Here is a 22,095-nt window from a genome sequence, read left to right as displayed (position 1 = left end):
ATAACATCAAAATTTAACATGCAACCCTGAATTCTTTCTCTCCTATGTATACAGGATTTGATAAGCACACACCAGAGAAGCGCTTTGTTTGTGTGCAAGCAGCTCTTTTATATAGACACACAACGCACAGGTGACATTTACACTGTTCAGCTTACTCAAAGCCAATGCATTAAGTAAAGATAATTCATACCAGCTTCTACTTTGGGTGGCTCGAAGTAACTATATGATGAAGCAGGAGAGCAGTAGCAGATAAATAGCAAGAATCATGGGCATGGGCACCCAAGTGATGTTTCCTTGATCCTGACAGTGAGGGGAAATGAGGAGAAGGGCACTAATAGGAAAAATCAATAATTGGTTGTAGAACTGGTGTTGGTGACCAGGTTTTGCATTGTATGAGCATGGGACCCTGCCTGCAGATCACCGTCTGCTCGAGAGAGGTGTGATCCACCTCACTAAGCAGGGCAAAGCTATTTTTGCCAGTAGGATGGCTGAGCACATAAGGAGGGCTTTAAGCTAAGAATGGAGAGAGAGGGAGAGAGTAACCAGCAGCCCTGTGAGGGAGTGATGGACATGGTCAAAGAGGAAAGGGCATGGGGTGATGTGTCAGGAACGGAACACAAAATTAACAAGATGGGGCTTAAGTGAGGTCACCTCCAGCACTTGCATGTAAGCAAGGAAAGGCCTACAAGGCACCATGATGGAGAAATCCCCCAATTCCTTTCTAGGCAGTCAACATGCTGGGGTACCTCTCTAAAGTGCCTGTATACCAATGCATGCAGTATGGGGAATAAACATGGCGAGTTAGTCTGTCTGCAGTTGCAGGGCTACGATCTTGTTGGGATCACAGAGACGTGGTGGGATGGCACCTGTGACTAGAGCATTACAATGAGGGGAGACCTGCTCCTTAGGAAGGACAGGCTAAGAAAACAAGAGGGGAAGTTGCCCTTTATGTGAAAGAGCAGTTGGAGTGCATCGAGCTCTGCCTGGGGATGGATGAGGAACTGAATGAGAGTTTATGCGGGAGGATTAAAGAGAGGACAGGTAAAGGTGACATTATAGTGGGTGTCTGCTATAGGCCGCCTGACCAGGAAGCAGATGAGGTAGACGGATAGGAGCAGCTTCACGTTCACAAGCCCTGGTCCTCATGGGGGACTTCAACCACCCAGATATTTCCTGGAGGGACAACACAGCAGGGCATAAGCAATCCAGGAGGTTCCTGGAGTGCACCGGTGACTTCTTCTTCCAAGTCATAAAGGAGCCAACAAGGACCCATGAAGAGCAGTGCTTTGCTGGACCTCATACCAACGAGGGGCTTGTTGGGAGTGTGAAGCTCAAAGGCAGCCTTGGCTGCAGTGACTGTGAGATGGTGGAGCTCAGGATCAGGAGAGGAGGGAGGAGGGTAAAAAGCAGGCTCACAACCCTGGACTACAGGAGGGTGAACTTTGGCCTCTTTAAAGATCTGCTTGGAAGAGTCCCGTGGGATAAGGCCCTGGAGGGAAGAGGGGCCCAGGAAAGCTGGTTAAAATGTAAGGATCACCTCTTCCAAGCTCAAGAGCAGTTCATCCCAGCAAATAGGAAGTCAGGCAAAAATGCCAGGAGGCCTGTGTGGATGAACAAGGAGCTCCTGGTCAAACTCAAACACAAAAAAGAAAGCATACAAAGGGTGGAAGCAAGGACGGTTAACCTGGGAGGAATATAGAAACATTGTTCAAGCATATAGGGATGAAGTTAGGAGACGGGTGACCTGGTGACACAGGACATGGAAAAGGATGAGTTACTGAATGCCCTCCTTGCCTCGGTCTTTACTAGCAAGACCGGGCTTCAGGAATCCCAGGTCCCAGAGATCAGGAGGAAAGGCTGGACCAAGGCAGATGTACCCTTGGTGGAAGTGGATCAGGTCAGGGGATACTTAAGCAAAGTGGACATACTTAAGTCTATGGGCCCTGATGGGATGCACCCACGCATGCTGAGGGAGCTGGCAGATGTCATTGCGAGGCCACTTTCAATAATCTTTGATCGATCATGGTGACTAGGAGAGGTGCCTGAGGACGGGAGAAAAGCAAATGTCACTTCCATCTTCAAGAAGGGCAAGGAGGATGCACGGAACTACAGGCTGGTCAGCCTCACCCCGATGCCTGGGAAAGTGATGGGTCAGCTAATCCTGGAAACCATTTCCAGGCACTTCAGGGACAAGGAAATCATCAGGAGTCATCAGTCTGGCATTACCAAGGGGAACTCATGCTTGACCAACTTGATAAACTTCTATGATAGAGTGATTGGCCTAGTAGATGAAGGGAGAGCAATGGACGTTGTCCGTCTAGATTTCACTAAGGCCCTTGGCACCGTCTGCCATAAGAATCTCGCAGACAAGCTGCTGACGCCTGGGCTGGGTAAGCAGGCAGCGAGGCGGATTTTCCCGCCAGCCCCAATGGCCGCCACCTCCCCCCCGGAAGCGGCGGGTGGGCTTTCCTGCCGTGAGCAGGAACTCTGGGCCACCCGACTGAAGGCGGAAGAGGGGAGGCAGGAAGCTACCGACGGAAAGAGCCCCCAAACGCCGCCGCCGGGGGGGCTGCGCCATGGCGTTGTCGCGGTAGCGCCGGCACCGGCCATGGGGGAAGAGGCGGGGGAGCGAGGCGAAGCAGGCGGCAACTACAAATCCCGGCAAGCCGCGCCGCGCCGCGCTCCCGCCCCACCTCTCCCCTCCCCGCCGCCCCCGGGTTGAAGAGGAAGCGGAGGCGCGCCGGGTCGGGGCGTCGGTGTGCCCTCGGGTGCTGGCGGGGTGAGCCGGGCCGGCGGCGGGGCCGGGGCATTGTGAGGGGCGCGGGGCCGTCGCTCAGCAACCCAGCCCCCGCGGGGCGGCCGGGCGAGCAGCGGGCGCCCGGCGCGGTCCCCCGGCGCCCCGCCCCGAGCTGCGGCGGCGGGCGGCCTGGCGGCGGCGTGCCGTGGGGCTGGGGCGGCCGAGGAGACGTGAGTCAGCACAGCCGCCCGCCGGGGCCGCGCTGCCGGGGCCGCCCCGGGGCGGGCCGCGCTTCCGCGCCGCTCACGGAGGTCTTCCGCCGGGCAGGACGGCGCTTGTTTTGAAGCGAGGAGCTCAGCCTTCCGGCCCTGCCGTGGTCCTGAAGGGGCCGAAGGCGTCAGAAATACCCGTAGCGGCTGGTGACGCCTGAACTCACCCCGCGTCTGTTGCTACCCCGTCCTCTGTGTGTGTTCTAGCGGTAGTGCAGCGCCGAGGGGCTGGCGCTCCGGGCTGCCCCCTGCGGAGGTTTTCAGATTTCAGCGTGGTATTGAACTCTGGCGGTGCACTCTAGCCACGGCCGCGGGAGGAATATAGGTATTTGGGGTGCTTTGTAGGTTAGGCCACGTTTTGCGCGTTTGGAAAAATACAGTAACGTGATTCGAGTCAAAGTTGTTATCCCTTATTCTGGTATTACTGACAATTGTCAGTGAATGATACAGAAAGGCTCGTTAAGTGCAGATAGGCTGTAAAGCCAAAGTAGGCACAAGCCCGAAAATGCTGTGTAGTTAAAGAAAATTCCAAAATCATAGAATGGCTTGGGCTGGAAGGGACCTTAAAGATCATCTAACTCCAACCCCCCTGCCGTGGGCAGGGATGCCACCCACTAGACCAGGTTCCTCAGGGCCCCGTTCAACCTGGCCTTGAACACTGCCAGGGACAAAATGATGAATATAATGATGACAAAATATAATGATGAAGCATGTTTTGGTTTGTTTCTGTTTAGATAATGGAGTCTGATAGCTCTGTCAACGTTCACGAGAGTAAATCGTCAACTTCTGAAAGTGAAGATGAGATTGAGTTTGTTGGAGTAAGTAGATCCTGAACTGGAAACATACTGCCAGTTACTGTAAATATGCTCTTAGTAGCCTGATAAAATCGGAGGGGGTCTTTGTGTACTGTGTTGATGATCTTGATTATATTTTGATGGAAACCATTACTTCTGGATTTAAAGATAATTTGATTTGTAAATCTTTGTGGCAGATAACAAGTTTATCTTAAAGGTTTATCTACCCTTTCTTTGGAAGAGTATAAGATGATGTCAGTTGGTCCTATAGAGAGAATATAGACTTGAGTATCCCAGCAGGTGGGTGGGGGATTACAGTGATCAGTGAGGCGTATGAGAAGGTACTGTAGATGACTTTTCTGGTAATCGTATTGCTTAGCATTTTGCTTCATGAGTAGTCCCACTGAAATTAATGGAATAAAGCACTGTTCACTCTGCAAAACAATGTCAAAACAACTGTACTTGTTTAGAAGAAGAAGAAGGAAATAATGGGTTAGAGACCTTAAATAGTCTTCTCAAATTGTGAAGCACTATATAACAGCTACAGCACAACACCTAGTCTAATGCTGACCCGTGGCGTATGTGAATGGAACTTTAAGACGCATCTCTGGAATATCTAAGAAAAGCAGAATGTTTTCCATGCTGCCTGTGTTTTGGCCTGAATCCATCATCAGTGAAGTGGTGCTGGATGGCAGGGATACATACAAGAACAGAGAAATGATTTTTCCTGAGGAACAAAACATGTGAATAGGATCAAGTGGTTAATTGATGCCAGGACTAATAATGGCTGGTTTCCAATGGATTTGTCTCATTTTTAATGCTGAACAATAACTAGATTTTATTTTTTTCTGTTTTGTACGGTGTTTGATTAAAGCCTAAGTTCAATGTACAGACTTCTTCTGCAAGGGTATTTAGGTGCTCAAGTATGAGGGACGTGTATATTTTTGCAAAAATTGTAAGTAGTTGATTATCTCTGAGCCTTCTTGGTCTTTTAATTGATTTGGTCAAAATTGACGAATGAGTTCAAAGTTCATTACATATACACACACAAGCATTCATGTGTATCATGGTTGTATAAGCTTCATTTTCTTGAAACACTGGGCAAAGAATGAGGAAGCTAGTATAGCTTTGAATGTGTAATGATTGAAGGGCTGCTGGAGCACCAAGAGCAGTAATTGAAAGAGAAGAGACTTACTAAAATCAATGCTTCTGCTACCTTTTTTTCTTGGTTTTCCCTGTGGATAATATAGAGCCTTTGTGGTCCCAATGATGATTGCTTTTGAGAGAGGCTGCTGTGTACAGGAAGATGACTCTGCTTAGGCTTGTTTGTGCAGGATTGGTATCTTGGGGTGAAGAGCTTACTGTTGCCATTGGTGAATACAAGGGGAAAGGTTTGTGACACTGGCCATCATGTAATGTCAGCAATGTGTCCTCGGATCTCCCATTTGCTCCTCTGAATGAGGATGACCTTGGGTTTTTCAAAAGGACTTCTAAACTATTTGGGTAGCTTTAGATTATAATTTCCATGTAATAATGTGTTGTATGACTAGAAGTGTATAGGCTTCGTAAATGTTGCTTGTGAATGCTACCTGATCATCCAAGTACTATTTTCTGCGTGTCCTGAGGACACAGTGCACCAGGTCATACTGTATAAATTGAACTGGAGAAGCCACTTGGATATCTCAACCTGTGTTCATTTTGATAGAAAACAAATAGTTGTAGGCCATGTGATCTGTATTCTTCTCCCTCTCCCCCCTTGCAAGTTGGGGTTTTTTTGTTTGTTGGAGTTTTTTGTTTGTTTTGGTTTTGTTTGTTCATTGTGTTGGTTTGTTGTTTTTTTTTTTTTTCCCCATTTCAGTCACTCGTCTTAGGGTGTTCGAATTTATACCGTAGGACTATGACAAAACATCCTCATTTGATGGAGCAAAAGCAATCTCTGCTGCTGCCAGAGCTTTTGAACTTTTACAGTCAGATTCACCCTCATTCAAGAAACTTACAACTGTTCTTCCATAATTTCCCACCTTTTAATTCTGCATTACAATGTATTTTGTCCACTTAAAATCATTAAATTCTAAGTTTTGCATACAAGCAGAAAAATATAATTTTAAGAAAATTATATTTTAAGAAAATTAATGCTAAGAAAAATTTAATGAATTGTTTTTTTGTTTTGGTTTGGTTTTTTAATAGTATTGATCCACTCATGTTTTTTTCTGACTGATTTCTTTAAAGATGAGGCTCATCATTATGCTGCTCTTTTAAAAAAATATAAGTTATCCCTAATAAAGTTGGTGGCTTTCCTAGGCAGGGGCTTTTACCTTTGTTACTCTGTGTGAGACCTCAATATATAGTTTTATAAAATGTTTAAATATCTCCAGACTCCTCTGTTGCGTGACAACGGCAAACACTGTTAAGGAGAGTACTTGTGGTTTTCTGTAAATGTTTGTTAAGTACATATAAAGATTATTTATCCAAAATAATACTCAACTGGAAAATTGAAGATCTGTGTATTTTCAAATTACTTTAATTTTCTGATGCAGTGTTACATTTATGCCAAGTTTTCTTCACTATTGGTGATTTTTATTTAAAAAGTCTGAACTGAAAGGAAAACATACTTCCAGAGGCCCTGGCTTATTCAATAATGAGCTCTAAATTGATTTCAGTTTCAGATCCAGGAAAAACAAGTGTATTTCATATACTTTGCAGCTTTTCCTTTTTACAATGTTTTGGCTGCACTTCATAACAAAAGATACAGCCCCTTTCTGTCCTGGAAGTGTTGGAGCAGCCACTTACTTTCTTGCAAATGCATGTTTATTTTTTTTTTTTCCAAACCTGAAGAGGACTTCTGGCCTATTTTGGGAACTGATGATATTAGAAAAATTGATTCATGAAAAACAATTGCAGTTGTTTGAGTTTCTACAGAGGTCTTAAGGAACAGGTAAAATATTTGGGTTTCCTTGTAATCGTTATTTTCCAATAAAAATGATACCTGAAGAACACTTGTCAAAAGTGAAATACTTCTCAAATCAAGTGATTTGCTGAAACACAATAGTTACTATTTAAATGTTTTGTTTCCCTTCCCCCTGAGGTGTTAAATATTAGATATAGACTCAAGTATCTGTCTCTCTGGCTTTCAGCTGCATCACAACAGGAACAGAATAAAATTGTAGAGGTGTTACGAAGCATCTCTGAAACAGGGCTTTTATACTTGCTCCCAACCCAAGGGACTTGGATATTTTTATTTACTAGGTTACAGAAATCAAAACTTTCTAAGTGTGTGTTGGTTCATAATGTTGGTCAGTTACTCAGCAGTCGAAGTTGGAAATCTGTTGGGACAAAGATTTAGAGCACAAATAGTACAACTTCTGTCAGATTTATTTATTTTAATGTAAACTTGTTCCATGAAAATTAGTGTGTTTACATGTGTATACACAATTATGCTTGCATAATTATTTTGTCAAAGATATGTTAAGTCTGTGGTCACATATACTGAAAGCTAGTTTCATGCTTTCTGTATGCTAGTGTGTATATAATTATGCAAAAGTTTAGCTGCACTTTTTGAGTAAACTGGGTATTTGGTCTGAATGCACGTAAAGCTAAAAACTGAACAAACAAACAAGAGACCTTACATGATGTATCCGTGGACTAGGTGTCCCTTAGCTAGGCCTGATTACCCAAGGATTAATTGAAATGAGGGAGGGGAAGAAAGTGAGGCCACAGTTTAGGACTTTTTGAGAAAACTTCTGGAGGCAGTAAAAATGAGCTTCACAGAACTTGAGAATAAACTGTCCTTGGGCATGAATATGAGGCTCCATCTTTACGAGCCGCTCATTAAATGGATTTGATTATATTGTTACAGTTGGTATTTTGCATAGCATGATGAAATTACGGTTTTGTTGATTAAATGCTAATGCTTTCAACCAAAGCTATGAATAACAGCAGAGACACCAAAGCTGCCTGGAGGCTCAAAAGATAATTTTCTATCAATTAAAACCTAGAAATTCTTCTAGTAACCAAAATAGCTGCAACTTAGCCATTGGTTTATTGCTCAGTGGCGTGGCTGTTGGCTGGTGAGAAGAGTGGCTTTTGAAGATTGTTCAGAGAAGTAAGTGAGAAGTGGAGCATGGGGTTTTTTTTGTTTGGGTTTTTTGAGGTTTTTTTTAACGTGAAGGATCTGCTTATGAGATGTTAAGACCAAGTGTATCTTAGTAGGGAGCACTGATGGCTTTCTGGGTGCCAAGTATGCCAGTATAGCCAGCTAGAGAGGCCGCAACTTAGAGCTGTTCATGGAGTGCTTGTCCACGTTGTTTCTTCTGTAATCTCAAGCTCTTGTGTGCCAAGATACTTTTTAGCTGGTGGTGTTCATCTTGTGGGGAGATACAAAGAGTTGGATGAAGCTAACTGATGCTCAGCTTCTTCACTCTCCTACAGTGATGGAATCCTCAGGGTTGGCACTATCTTTGCATTATGTTACTATTTAGTTTAACCAGTTGGAAAAAATGAAGTCATTAAACTTTGCTTAACTTTCAGTTTGGGGCTCAACCTGTGTGCAGGTGAGCCAACAGAGCAAAAGCTAAATTCCTGCTGTTGAGTGGTACCTGGAGTATTAATTGGGGATGTTTGTTAGCAATACCTGCTCTGTCTTGCTGGAAAAAGGATATGTTTCACCTGGCACCACTTCTCCAATCACGATTAAAAATATAGGAAGTCCATCTAAAGCTATGGCTTGCATGAAATTCTCAGAAGGCTTCTGTGAACATTTAAAGGGGAGAGCAGTCCTAGACTCGGTCTGCCTCCACGGGGATGATTTCTATCCTGGGCCACTGAATAAAGAGGCTTTGAACTTCCACTTTCATTCTGGTATCAACACCTCTTGGCAGAGAGGAGCACTGCTGTCAGGATGAACCTGTGCTGAAGTCACTGTCTCTTTAGAAGTAGTATTTGGAGTCTTTTCTAGTAATGGCACTCAGCTGGGATGGATCTAAATCAGTGTTGTGACATTTAATGATGGCTTTCAATCAAGGTTTCTCATATATTGACTTAAGCAGTTGCTGAGTGGATAGTTTATACTGTTTTCCCCAATTCCTATACTTTCTCAAAATAATCTCTTGTAGCACAGGTGAGTTCTTGATTGGACCCAGGATTGTAGTTCTTATACTCTTAATTTCAGTGTTTATTTTTAATCTTCGTCTAAAGGTTAAACTACCAACCAGTGAAACTCAAACTAGCCTAAACAAATGTTACATTTGGGACTTGTATTCTTCAGGAGTGTATATAGGCAGGTGGTGTGGTGGTTTGCGGGGTTTTTTTTTCCCCATTTTATTTTTGTGGAAAGTAAGGGTGTGTATCTTTCAGGAGTCATTTTAAAGAATTACCATATTACATTTGTGTTCAAATTGGAATGCAACCCAAAAAGTAGTACACAAATTGTGTAGCAAGAGGCACAGAATTCGGAAGGAAAAAAGAACATTTCATGTATGCAAACAACATTTAAACAAATGTAATATTACTTGTGATAAATTGAACTTGCTGTTCTGGTCACTAGAACTTCCTAGGCTTGAAAGCAAGTTACTCTGCTTTTCAGCTGTCAGTTTCCTAACTTTTAATTAGTTGCTGAACCCAGGGAGTAAGTAAACAGAAATAAGGAAAAGCTCTGCATTTGAAGAAGCTACAGCTGTTAGGATCATTTCAAAACACATTATTGAACTGATTGGACAGTCAGGTGGTCTGAGTGTGTCTTTGAATTGTTACTTGCTAACACCTGTTGTTTAATAAAGATTTAATTTCTTATAAGTTTATAGAGGTCAGTTTCTACAAAAACAAATCTGTCATGGATTTTCTTTTTTTAGATTCATTTAGAAAACCATGTTCTCTTTATTTATTTGATAGTAAAAAGTTAAGCACTCTTTTGCGGTAATTTGAGGCCTGCAGCTTGATTCATACCAGGTTTTGTCATCTGTCCGAGATCTCGTCCCTCTTCCTCCCCAGTGAGACAGTGAGGACTGTTTGTGCCTGGCCAGCTGAACAGCTTTACAGCCTTGAAAGGTGGAAGAATGTAAAGAAAGAGATGCAGTAAGGACAGCAGAGAGAATTGCATGCTGCTGTTCTCTCTGCTACTTCTCATGAGGCAATAAATCTTCCTCGCCTGCCGTAGTTGGTAGGTTTTTAAGATGTTGAGGACACTGCCAAATATATGGCAGAGATGTTGGATATAGTACTGGACCTCTTCAAGAAGTCAGTCTGCTGACTATCATAAGTGCTGCTTCTGTCTGGAAAACTTAACTTTCTAACAAATGAAGAATACCTTTGGAGTATATTACAGCTCTGTGGTATCTGCCAGCAATATTGCCAGACAAATGGGTAATGCTGCAGTTTAGTTAAAAACTCTGTCATATGATGTAGATGGCATTGCATGTGCAGACTTTAAAAAAGAACAACACCCCCCCCCTCCCCCCCCCAAAAAAAACCCCTTAAACTGTCTTTGTTTATTTACTTTGATGTTAGATAATAACTTTCAGAATTTGGATGGGAAACTTTTTATGGCGTGTGGAGATTTTTGTTAACTTTGCCTCTCACTGAAGATGTGTACACATGTGACCATGGATGTGAGTTAGGGTCACTAGGAATACTTTTGTTTGGTGTATGTAGACTTACTCATCCTGTTTCACCTTCATTATACTGATTATTTAGTTGGCACGTGATAATGTTGTAGTATGATGGGGGGGGTGTGCATGACATCAGATTATGTGAACATAGTGCTTTTTTTTTTTTGCCTTTGAAAACTGAAGACTCTTGTCTCAGTAAGTGTGGAGGGAGCTCCATACATGATTTTGTACATCTTCCTTAAAAAACTTATAACCTATGTGCTTAGTTTGGGTTGCTGATTTTAATTTTTCTTCTCTGTTTGCTTTTTCATGTTTATGCCAACATTCTGCTATCTACCAGAAGCTTTTAATAGACATGTTAAAATTGGTATGAACGGACAGTGAATGGGAATATGTATGCACACGTGTGGAAGCACCAGACAGAATGAAAAAAGGGGGGCATGTGAAGGCATGTAAATCAACTGATGTTGATACTACCTAGACTAGCAGGTCATTGAGGTCACAGACCATCTACATGAAGTTTCTGAAGACACTCGGGTCAGGAAAGCAAGGAACAGCATTCACACAAATTAAAACCAAGGCTTAAACCATTAAGGTGATTGCAGAAGACAAGAACAGGGTTAGAGCCTTAAGACATCCTAAGGAGGAGACAAAAACAATTGATAACCTTTAGTGACTTGCAGAGGAGGGGCAGCATGGAAAGAGACAAAAGATGGGAAATATGAAAAAGGAGCACATGGCTGCCAAGCCAGGAAGAATGGAGAAGACCTAAGTACTTGTTGATAGCCAGGGTCCTTTGTCCTCTATGTCACTGCATGGAGTCCTGACCAGGCTGCCTGGATGCACATCTTTGCAACCGAATGCTGGACAGCCTATTTGGACATGTGTCTTTGTGCTTTTGAGTATGTGGTGTGAATGGGTGAAATGTGTTTTCTTTTAAAATGAAATGATCTCCCCCTCATTGTGATTCTGTTGTCCCAAAAAGCAGGGTTCTTTTACCCGCTGTGCAAAAAGCTGAATAACACGCAGAATCAAGATATTTGTTCGTGTCTGCACTGAGATGGGTGCTAGGTGGTAACTCCACAAAGCTAGCACACCTTGGTTAACATACGGTGACATTTTATGCAGTCTGAGTAGCTGTTATCAGTGTTTTTACAATTCCGCTTATTCATCCTTGCTTCTGTTGGTTCTCGCAAGCCTCGTCTCCACTTAAAAGTACAGTGTGTTTTAGATTTACAGCATGTGCTCAGTAGGTAGAGGTCTTTGCTTGGGCCGGGGGCTTTATTGCTGGAGGTATGGTTTTTACTGTGTTAATTAGGATAGTTCACTCTTGGTTCAAGAGATTCTCCCTTCACCTTTATCAGCGGCCTTGTTTTCTCATGCTTATCTTGGTATTTCCTTGCTTGACTGTTTTTTGGTGTCCTCCTGTTTCTTCTCTCAGTCCAGGTCTTGTTAACTGTTTACAGACATTGATTAACGTCCTCTGCCTTAACATCCTTTGCCTTACTTCTTGCGTATCTCCACCAATTCCAATACAGAGAAAACACTTGTAACCTGCTTATGGAATATCTGTTCAAAAAGGAGTAGCCTTCAGGGCTTAAATGTGTATGAAACTGTTTCTTAATGTTTGACATGCCTAAGGAGTTTAATTTCTTTTGGAGTTGGAATTTAATTTGTTTTGTTTTTAAAAAAAACAAACCCTGAAAAACAATGAAAAACTGTTTAGTATTGCTTAGTGTAATCTAAGACTGTTCCTCTCCTGGTAACAGCCTGCTACCCTATTACCATTGAATTAATGGCACAATTTGCATATCTTTAAAAATGTAGTTCTAAATTGACTGAGAAGGTGAAGAATGTGAGGTTATTAAGCAAGCCAAGACTGGTTTTTTTTTTTTTCCTAGTTGATATCTATATGTTAAGTTGATATTTTAATTATTTGTGAATACTTATTTATTTGCATGTTTTACCAATTTTGAGGATTAGTCTTCTAAGTGGAAAAGTTGCCCTGCAGGAATTTCATTACTGCACTCTGTTGAAACCTTGGTGAAATTCTTCTTCGGGTATTGCTAATGCTGACAATGTGCTTTGATGCATGCAACATCTTATCTCCAAGGAAAACCATTTAATGCTTTTGTGTGTGTTTTTAACGCTTTTTTTCAGGAAGGACCTTTAAGACCTGTGCTTGAATGCATTGATCTTGTCAGTAGTGAGGATGAGGAACCTAACAGCAGTTCTTATGTTCATGTGAGTATGCTGTAATGTATTTTGGGACCTCTCGGTTGAATAAAATAATTAGTCTCCTGTATTTTTTCCCATCAGTTACTCTTCACAAAAAACTTGTTAGAGGTATTTTTAACAAGTAATAAATAAGTAAACCAACATTAAAGTCTCTTGATTTTTACCTACTGTCAAGTGGAAGGCAAGAATGCCAATGCTTCATTTTTTCCAGAGCCATTTTTTGCCTTCTTGAAATGGACTTAGAACTTTTATTTGACCTTCAGTGGTTTTAGCAAGTGTAGCGAAGAAAAATGTCACTTTACAAGTGACCTTCAGAAATCGGTGTGTCCAGTCTCTAGCCCGCGAATGTATCTGGCCTACTCCCAGGCCTTTTTCTTCTAAAATAACTTTTTAGGAGCAGTTTATAGGTTGGAGGACCTTATTCTGATGGCAGCCTGGTCTTAACTCAGCCTCATTCTTCATAATCACTCCTAAGAATGTATGAGTCGGAAGTAGGCTGGTCAATTCATGTATCCCCCAAGCTCATTGTGCCTACTCTGCAGGGCCTTTGAGAGGGACAGCAACTGAGAATGACTCTACTACAGTTGGTTTTGGCAGCAATGGCCATGTTTTGACTTCTGTTTTCCAGTGTTGCAGTAGAGGATATGTGTAATAAACCTGGTTCTTAAGGAAAGGTGGGTCTTCTGTACATGCAGAGGCTCAGTCCACAGTGATGATAGCTAGAGCTGATCGTGTAGCAGGAGCAGACTACAGTGTCTATCTATGCCTTATGCTAGAAAAAGCTATCGATCTGCCTTTCTGAAGATACAGGGCAGTGTTGTCTTAGAGCATGAGTGATAACAGTTCTCAGTTTTTCAGCTGGGATGCATGTTGGCTTTGAAATCTTTAGGAATTTTGTTTACCTACTTAGAAGAATTTACTTAATTTTTAATTCATTGGAGAATTCTAGGACATCCAGCACAATCATCCATGTTCCTTCTAGTGCTTTGGTGAGGCTAATGTTGATGTTGAGTTGCCTTGAATATGTAGGGGGATTGTTTGGTTTGGTTTTTAACAGAAGTTACAGATGCTGGTAAATAGGAAGAGAAAACTAACAAGGTAGATCATGAAACTTAGGATCAGAGTATCTTTACTGAATTGTGTCCTGATGCTTGAGCATGACTTTTCACAAGTGCCTGTTACTTAACAGTTACCAAATAAAAGTTTAACTTTTCAATTGTAGAGAAATACTAAGCGTAAAGATCACATTGACTATCAGAAAGAACGAGTTACATCAACCTTGGATCGTCTGGCACGCCATGTTGAAGTAGAGAAACAGCAAAAAGAAGAGAAAAACAAGGCCTTTAAGGTATTAGATGTATTTCGTTTCAGTAGAATTGCATAATACAGTCCTTGTAGTCATGAGTGTGCTTGTTTTCACTACTAAGTAAATAAAAAGATTGGTGAGCCAGACCTGGAACTAACAACTAGAGATTTTTGCTTCTGGGCATCGTCTGAAACACAATACGGACTTTGTCTCTTCAGTGGCTTTTAACTGATCAATTTGTTAGTCTTATTGCAGTTCCGAAGGAGAAAAAAAAACTAACTTCATGCAAGCTAATGGCAAAAACTTGTTCTCTCATTTATATATATAGCAGAGGGACCTTAGCATCAATTATTCTAGTTAAATAATTGAAAAGTAACTTATCACAAACCACCATGCAGCAAACTTAGTTATCTACCTGTTTTTTGTCTGAGATTTTTGAGAGCCGTTTGCTACATTAAATCTCTGTATCAGGTGATATTTTATAATGGGATAAAATTTTCTATGTATAAGGCATAATTTTAAAGTTGAATCCTATTAATTGTATTATGCAGCCATTTGAAAGGCATGGATTTTTTATTACAAACTGGGAGGTGCAGTCAATGGGCTTAAGGGTAGGGCTGCTATCAGCAGGACCTGGACAGCTTGAAGGAATGGGCTTACAAGAACATAATGAAATTAACAGGGACAAATGCAAATCCAGTATTTGTGGAACATGCTGACTTTCCAGCCTAATTTTCTGAAGACTGTTAATGGCTTTTAAAGTCACATAATTGTACTATAGTTACAGCTTGTTATAGTCTACAATAGACTATGCAACTGTAATACAACAGAGTAAAAGGCTGTTGGGTATAGTCCAAGGTAGCCTTGAAGTCCAGAGGCCTACATCCCACTCCTGCCTCCTCTGCTTAGAATTTGGCAATCTGTTAATGTCTCTACATAGAGTTTTTCAGCTGTAAAGTGGAGTCAGAGATAGCTATGTAGCTTTTAAAGTAGTCTGAGAATGAAGGCTAAAAAATCCTTTTGTTAATGATGAATATTTTCCTGCTGGGTATCTCCTCACTCCTCATCAGGTAATGCAATCTGCAGAATAAAAATTACTCTTCAAGGTGAAACTGCCTTTTTTTTTTTTTCCTTCTTCAGTGGTGGAACAAATGGACTCTTTAGTTTCAGTAACCATTTTGTGTTGCCCTTTTTTTTATTATTACTTGTTGCTTTTTATAATCATAAAAATCTTCTTGGTTATGTACATGCTTCAGAAACTTCAGGAGGTGCAGTAAAAGTAAATTAATTGACCTAAGGTGTAGCTTTTATTTAGGGCACAAAAATTAATATTATTTTTTAATTTCTTTTTTAATTGCTGTTACATTCCATCTTTATTGTGTTATATAGAAGTCGGTCAAGTTGTAAGATTTCCCCCCCCTGCCCTTAGGTGAGGGGAAAAAAAAAAACCAACACTCTTTGTGTTGGTTTTTTTTTTGTGCTTTTTTTTTTTTCCCTTAGGTTTTTAGAGACCCACATGTAAGTTTTGGTATACATATTTAATCTTGAATTTTTTTTTTTTTTTTTTAAATTTGATTGCCACCTTGCCTGATATGTTTTCCCCTTCAGGAAAAAGTTGATTCCCAATATGCTCATGGGTTGCAAGAGCTAGAATTTATTCGGGAACACAGTGACACAGAAGCTGCAAGATTATGTGTGGACCAGTGGTTAAAAATGCCAGGTAAGAATAGGAAACTAAGTTCCAGTGATACGTTTTCTAAGTCCTGCGTTACAGAATAGAACATGTGATAATTGCATTGAGCAATACTGACATTGATCTTGCAGGTGCCTCTTATGCATAACCAAATCTTACAGTATTAACTTTTCTAGACTGTGGCATTTGAAAGTTCTTACACGCTCATTTCCATAAAAGCTATTCTTCTAATGTTTTGCTGCTTAGAAAATTTAATATGCAAAGTCTAAAAACCACTAAGGCAATGTTAACTACTTTTATAAGCAAAGTTGCTAGAGGAAAAAATATTACTGTTGAACTGTTGCGCAGGAAAATGTCTACATAAATAAGTGTAACTTCAGGAAATTCAATCAGTTTAAAATATCGCCTAGAGGAGCGGTGTCAGAGTGTTTGAAGAGTAATCCTACGGGGGACTGAAGAGACAGATTCCTCAACTGAAAGAGCAGACTTACCATAGCAGGATTGAGTTATGATGCATTTGCTTTTAAGAATCAGTATAACTTGATTTTTAAATGCTTTAGGGCTTGTGTGTTAATTTGTTTTCTTAACCAGAATCTGAATTATAGAGGCTTAAGTGCTTTGTTTTATAACACAGGTCTCAAACCAGGCACTGTTAACAGTGGAAAAAAGGGTATTTATAAGAGGGCAGGTCGGACGCAAGTCAACAGCAGTCCCATATCTTGTCCTGTGATGCATTGCAACAGAGAGTTTGATAATGGACATCTTCTCCTAGGTCACCTTCAAAGGTAAGGACATAATGCAAGAGCTCAGTGCAAGTAATAATAATGAAAGAATATGCTCAAACTTAGGACATTAGCATCAAGTCTACTTTAAACTGCCTATAATGACAAAATTCCATTTGGAGAGCAGATTAATATGTTACAGACTTTACATAGATGATGTGCGATGAACTTCCTGGTTGGTTGGGTTTTTTTGGGTTTTTCTGGTGTTGGTTGTTTTTTTCTTTTCATTCAGAATTGATTTCTTCCTCCTGTTGAGCATTTTTTAATATCTGGGTTTTTTGAGAAACAAGATTTCTGTTCTCTAGTTCTGTTATTTGTTCATACAAACTTGAAAAAGAGCAAAAGGCTACCATATATAACTTGATGGTAAGATAAAAAAAGAGCCCCTAATGAAGGGAAAGAGGAGCAAGAGCTACAGGTCAGACATGTGTCCATAGCTGATCATTGCGAGTCAGCACTCACTGTGTCTGGGGTCAATTCCAGCATATACTACCTTTCAACTATTGAATGTGTCATGAGGAAGATGGTAAGGAGAGCAGCTGACGGGAGTGTTGTGGTTAATCCTGGTAGGCAGCTTAGCCCCACACGGGTGCCCACTCACCCACCCCAGTGGGATGGGGAAGAGAATCAGAAGGGTAAAAGTGAGAAAACTCTGGGCTGAGATAAAAACAGTTTAATAAGTAAAGCAAAAGCTGCGCATGTAAGCAAAATAAAGAATTCCAATCAGCAGACAGGGCTTTATCATGCGTAACGGTTACTTGGGATGATAAACGCCATCACTCCGAACATCCCCCCTTTCTCCTCCTTCCCCCAGCTTTTATTGCTGAGCATGGCGTTATATGGTATGGGATATCCCTTTGGTCAGTTGGGGTCAGCTGTCCCAGCTGTGTCCCCTCCCAACTTCTTGCCTACCCCCAGCCTACTCGCCGGCAGGGCAGTCTGAAAAACAGAAGGCCTTGACGCTGTGCAAGTACTGCTCAGCAATAGCTATAACGTTCCTGTGCTATCAACGCTGTTGTTCGTAAATTCAAAACACAGCCCTGTACAAGCTGCTATGAAGAAAATTTAACTGCATCCCAGCCAGATCTAGTGCAGGGATGTAAACATAAATACATTTTTAAAATCCCTCTGTAGGAAATCAAGGTTTTGTTAGTTCTTTTGCTCTTAAAAACAGTATGAATCCTCTGCAAAGTGGTCATTATAACAGATAAGCTGCAGGGAGAATCACCTCTGTACAGGATACTTCAACTGACACAGTTAATGATAGGGGAAGTGAGGAATTCTACAGTTCAGGTTGATTTGATAGGGTTTTGTCCAACAGCTCCAAAAGACAATTTTTTCCACTAAAAAACCATTTTGACTATTTAGAAGGGACTAGTTTGTTAATTATTTCTTCCTCTCCAGGTTCGACCATTCTCCTTGTGACCCAACAGTCACGTTACATGGACCCCCAAATAATGCTGTTGCCTGTGTGATATGCTGCAAAAGATTTTCAACCTCTCAGCAGTACAGTGATCATCTGTTATCTAAGGCAAGATCCTAAGGATAAGTAACTCACCTGACTGAACGTAGTAGAGGGTTTTCAAGATGTATAATTAGACACTAATTTTTTTTTCCCCTTTTGACCCTCCTTCTCTCCCCTCCCTTCTTTTAATCTTCAAGATAGGTTTTCTTATTCTGCTGTGTTTCAAACACCTGGTGTATCCTGACAGTATTCCCATTAGATCTGACCATTAGGTTGTACTTCCCAGCATACTTTCGAGAGGACTATAGTTTTGTCTTGAATGTCTTGTCCCTCTATTGGTGCTGTCGAAAGGTATTCCCTTTTTTTGCATCTCCAAAACTATGAAAGATAAAGGCAAGAAGTTAGAGTGAAATACGTGATGGTAAAGAGAAGCAGCAGAAAGGAGATGGGGAAGAAGAGGCAACAGAGTGAGAAAAGAAACTTGGGTGATTCAGATGCAACTGTTTCTTCTCTGATTCCAGTCTCTGATAGATGTATTTGCTGCTACTCACTAGTTAAATTACAGAAGGGAAAAGGATAATCTAGCATTTGAGTTTTAGCTATTAGCTTATATTCAAATCAATAGTATTTGCTTTTTTTGCTCCCTCCCTCCACTCTTTTCACTTTTTTTTTTATAATGCTCTCTCTTTCCCTTTTCATAACTTACCACTGTAAAACCTCAGTTCAATCAATGACAGATGCTCAGGTGTTATCTTCTGGGTGTATGGTTTTATTTAAGCAGTCTGGCGTTGAACTGGATAATGGATAGCATTTTCAAAGTTGAGTGTTTTAATAACAAATCTTGTTGTGTACCCACCTAGTCTCCAGAAGCTATGTTTAAATTCAGCGGAAGTTTTAGAAACTCTGAAAATTGGTCTACTTTTAGCTAGTAGTAAATCCTGATGCACAGTCATACCTGACAAGCTTGAAAGACTGTGTCATAGTTTGTCCCTGCTCTTTTTCCATTGCTTCCAAGTTGTGTGCCTGTGGTGTGTCCAGGGGCGTTAGCAGGAGTTACAGATAAGTTTGGGGAAAAGGAGTGGCTCTTGCAGCAGGCAAGAAGACGGGATTATTTTGGTGTGGAAGGATGGGGAGATAATCCTAAACAAAGTTGTGGAAGAAAGCATAAGCATATCATGAAGTTTTTTTGAGTGACGTAAGAATGGAGCAAGCAAAAACATCAGAAGCAAAATTAAAGGATTTTTGTCCTGAAGGCAGAGATCTGAAGTTGATGTAGAAGGCAAAGGGGGTGGAAGGAGTTGACTTTGATAAAAGTTATAGGCCTGTCAGGCTGCTCTGAGGAGCAGCATTTTGACAAGTTGGAAGTTAGCAAGATTACGGAAGAACTGTCATGAGGAAAAACAACTGCTTTAGTGACAGAAGGAGCTTTTTCTGAGAGCCTGGGTAAAGCAACTAGCGAAGAATTGATGGAGCCCATAGTTCCTGGCGAAGGTGGTTGCTCCCAGTGGTTCAAGAAGGGAATGGAAAAGTTGTCAGTGTAGTAAGGATGAGCAGCTGAGTTTGACAGTGGAAGTTTGGCCAATCCCTTCTGTCTCAGGAGCTGAAGTGCATAGGGGTAGGCTGTAGATAAACATAAATGTGGTAGCTAAAAACCTGAAAGTGAGAATATTACTACAGAAAGGAGTGAGGAATGGAAGGACATGAGGAGAACTGGGACTGGTTTCTTGGCTTAGTATTTTTCCTAACTAGATTATTTTCTTTTCCAGCTAAATGAAAATGACGGGCATAAAAAAGATCTCCCTCCACAGCATATTCAGTGTTTTGCATGCCCAAACTGCTTCCTCCTTTTCACCAAAAGAGATGAATGCTTGCAGCATATGTCAGGAAAGAACCACTTCCTCCAGGTTTCTAAATTGAGTGGTACGTTGCTACTAAGTGTACTTCTTGTCATTCCTTCTGATAATTGATCCTTATGATATGAAGCAACTTATATTTTTCCGCTGTGTAAAAAAGCTTAAGGTTTTTAAGTTTGTTAATGAATTCTTATTTTTCTTTTAAGGTCTTAATGTGATACAGTTCTGTAAGAGGAGATGCTTTGAAATTCATATTTTTGTGTAGAAATGATTCCTCCATCACAGTTGGTGTAATGAGAAGCAGACTTTCCTTTATCTCCCTGCTGTCAGGTCTCTTATATAAGCTTCTCATTCTCCAGTGACTCTGTGCAACTACTGTCCTAAATAAGTTTACATTTAGCATGTTGATAGGAACTCGGACCAAAACACATAAATTTCTTTTTCAATTCCAGTCAGACTGGCTGTGATATTCCTTCCCCTTACTGTACTGTCTGAAGTCTGCTGGAGGCTATTTTTCTTGTCACTGTCCTTGACATTCCTGATGGAAAAGACCTGTGAAAGTTTCTTCTCCATAAAATTGCAAATTTAGCCTGTTTAGCTGAAACAGTGCTGCTGGTCTGATGTCTTGCACTGGCTGCATTGCTACTGAAGGCTAAAATACTGGTTATGTTGTGAGCTGGTAAGATCCTGAACCATACTCACTAGATTCCACGGAAGACCTCTGTCTGATCACAGTCTTGAAAACAGGCTTAATGACCATCGTAGCTGTACTGACTTTTTAGCTTTCACATAAGCAATAGGCTTTAAAGCATTTACTTTAATGTTGGGTAAACGACTGAGACAGATGAGATATAGATGGAGCTGACTTCTTATTCAAGAAGCTGCCATATTTTAGATAGTGTAGCTTTCAGGATGAGCCTACGTGGCCAAAAGGATGGGTATATTTATTTTTCATCTTCATAACTATATCTTCTACCCTTCTCCAGCATGGCTGCAGGAAGTGTACAGTAAAGACAGGCTTTGAAGGAATCTTCCTGCAGGTTGAGTCAGTACGGCCATGTTCATGGAAGTGACAGTCAGCTGTACAGTTCTGAGTTCTCCTATGTATTGTAAATCTAATGTACTTTTATTCTCAAATAGATTATTAATTCTGTATGTGCTGACTGTAGATGCCTTTAAAATCAGGCCATAGGTTTTAAAAAAAGATTACTGTTGAGCTATTGCTTGGAAAAGATTAAAAGCACAAAGTAGGGTTTTCTTCTTCAGAGATGGATAGCGCTTACCTCAGAACAAAAAAAGGAAGTGCTCCATTTTTTCCTTTGCGTTGGTAGATCTTCACGATTAATATTATCAGCATGGTCTGTAAGATCTGGCAGTGAAGTTAGTTGAAATGCATAACCTCAGATTACTGCCTGCTGATCATCACATCTTACTAGACAGAAAATGCAAAGAGAATTTGCCTCCTAAGATGCAGAACATTAACAGCAATATATCGTTCATAAGCCATTTCCCATTCTCTTTTCAATAGAAAATTTCTTATTCTGCTCGTACCTGGAGTTAGACATGGAGTCTGTACTCGGAACAACAGAAAGTCCTGCACCTAAAAATTTAAGTACAATTAACAATGAGGATGGGAAAGAGAGAGAGATGGTCAGAGTATTTGGGAACTTGTTAAACGAATTGCATACTTTTTTCTTTTTTTTAAACACACTATGGCTTTAAGCAAAAGTGTATGTAGTAAGAGTAGACAGGTGGTGATAGATGGAGAGAAAGAAGGTCAATAAGAACCTCCCTAAGAGAGGTATCTGACCTGACCTTGTAGAAGGAGGAAAAGGGAAGTAGAGTTGGTCACCGAGTATGAAAAAGCAAGATGCAAACGGATTCTGGTATGAGATTGTTAGAGAATTTTAAAAAATTAATGCAGTTTTACTTAAAGCTTCCATTGCACAGTTACTGTGACTTAGCTGACACATGGTGACTTGCTTTCTGAACCCTGTGACAAATGAATACAATCGTAACGATATCATCTGAGAGCTGAAACACTATGAAAGAACTCTTTAACGTGTGGTTGCACTTTCTGCCATTCCACGTTATAGATGACATGAAGGCTGGCCTTCCTCTACCTTTCCCGTCCTATGCAAAGAACCTTCTCATATCTCTGTGCAAAGAGGTCCCCTTCCAAGTGAAGTGTATATCCTGCTACCAGATATTACGCTCGCATATGGAATTAACGGCTCATTTCAGGTTTGTCTTTGTAATGTGAATGTCCATAGATCGATAACAGATAGGCAGATGTGTTCTTAGTGGTGCTAGTGGACCTCAGGTCATCTAGGACCATCTGAATGTTGACTTCCTG

The 22,095-nt window shown here is 41.1% G+C and overlaps 1 protein-coding gene across 2 annotated transcripts in view; it reads left to right on the top strand.

The window, feature by feature from the left end:
* The first annotated feature begins 2,493 nt into the window (after positions 1 to 2,493).
* ZNF451 (zinc finger protein 451) overlaps positions 2,494 to 22,095 on the top strand; it is a 40,590-nt gene continuing 20,988 nt past the window's right edge. The window contains exons 1-9 of one of the 2 annotated variants that reach the window (XM_087777182.1): positions 2,494 to 2,661; positions 3,741 to 3,824; positions 12,563 to 12,646; positions 13,863 to 13,988; positions 15,555 to 15,666; positions 16,274 to 16,424; positions 17,826 to 17,952; positions 19,653 to 19,806; positions 21,836 to 21,983. In XM_087777182.1, the coding sequence (XP_087633308.1) occupies positions 3,744 to 3,824; positions 12,563 to 12,646; positions 13,863 to 13,988; positions 15,555 to 15,666; positions 16,274 to 16,424; positions 17,826 to 17,952; positions 19,653 to 19,806; positions 21,836 to 21,983 (983 nt within the window). In that variant the 5' untranslated portion in view covers positions 2,494 to 2,661; positions 3,741 to 3,743. Of the gene's footprint in view, positions 2,780 to 3,740; positions 3,825 to 12,562; positions 12,647 to 13,862; positions 13,989 to 15,554; positions 15,667 to 16,273; positions 16,425 to 17,825; positions 17,953 to 19,652; positions 19,807 to 21,835; positions 21,984 to 22,095 lie in introns of both variants that reach the window. The other variant, XM_087777181.1, reaches the window with a different exon arrangement.

The sequence above is a fragment of the Nipponia nippon genome, unplaced genomic scaffold, assembly GCF_047370975.1.
Source record: "Nipponia nippon isolate SJK-2023a ecotype South Korea unplaced genomic scaffold, ASM4737097v1 scaffold_4, whole genome shotgun sequence".
Lineage (NCBI taxonomy): Eukaryota > Metazoa > Chordata > Aves > Pelecaniformes > Threskiornithidae > Nipponia > Nipponia nippon.
This window is presented reverse-complemented; position numbering and strand designations above follow the sequence as displayed.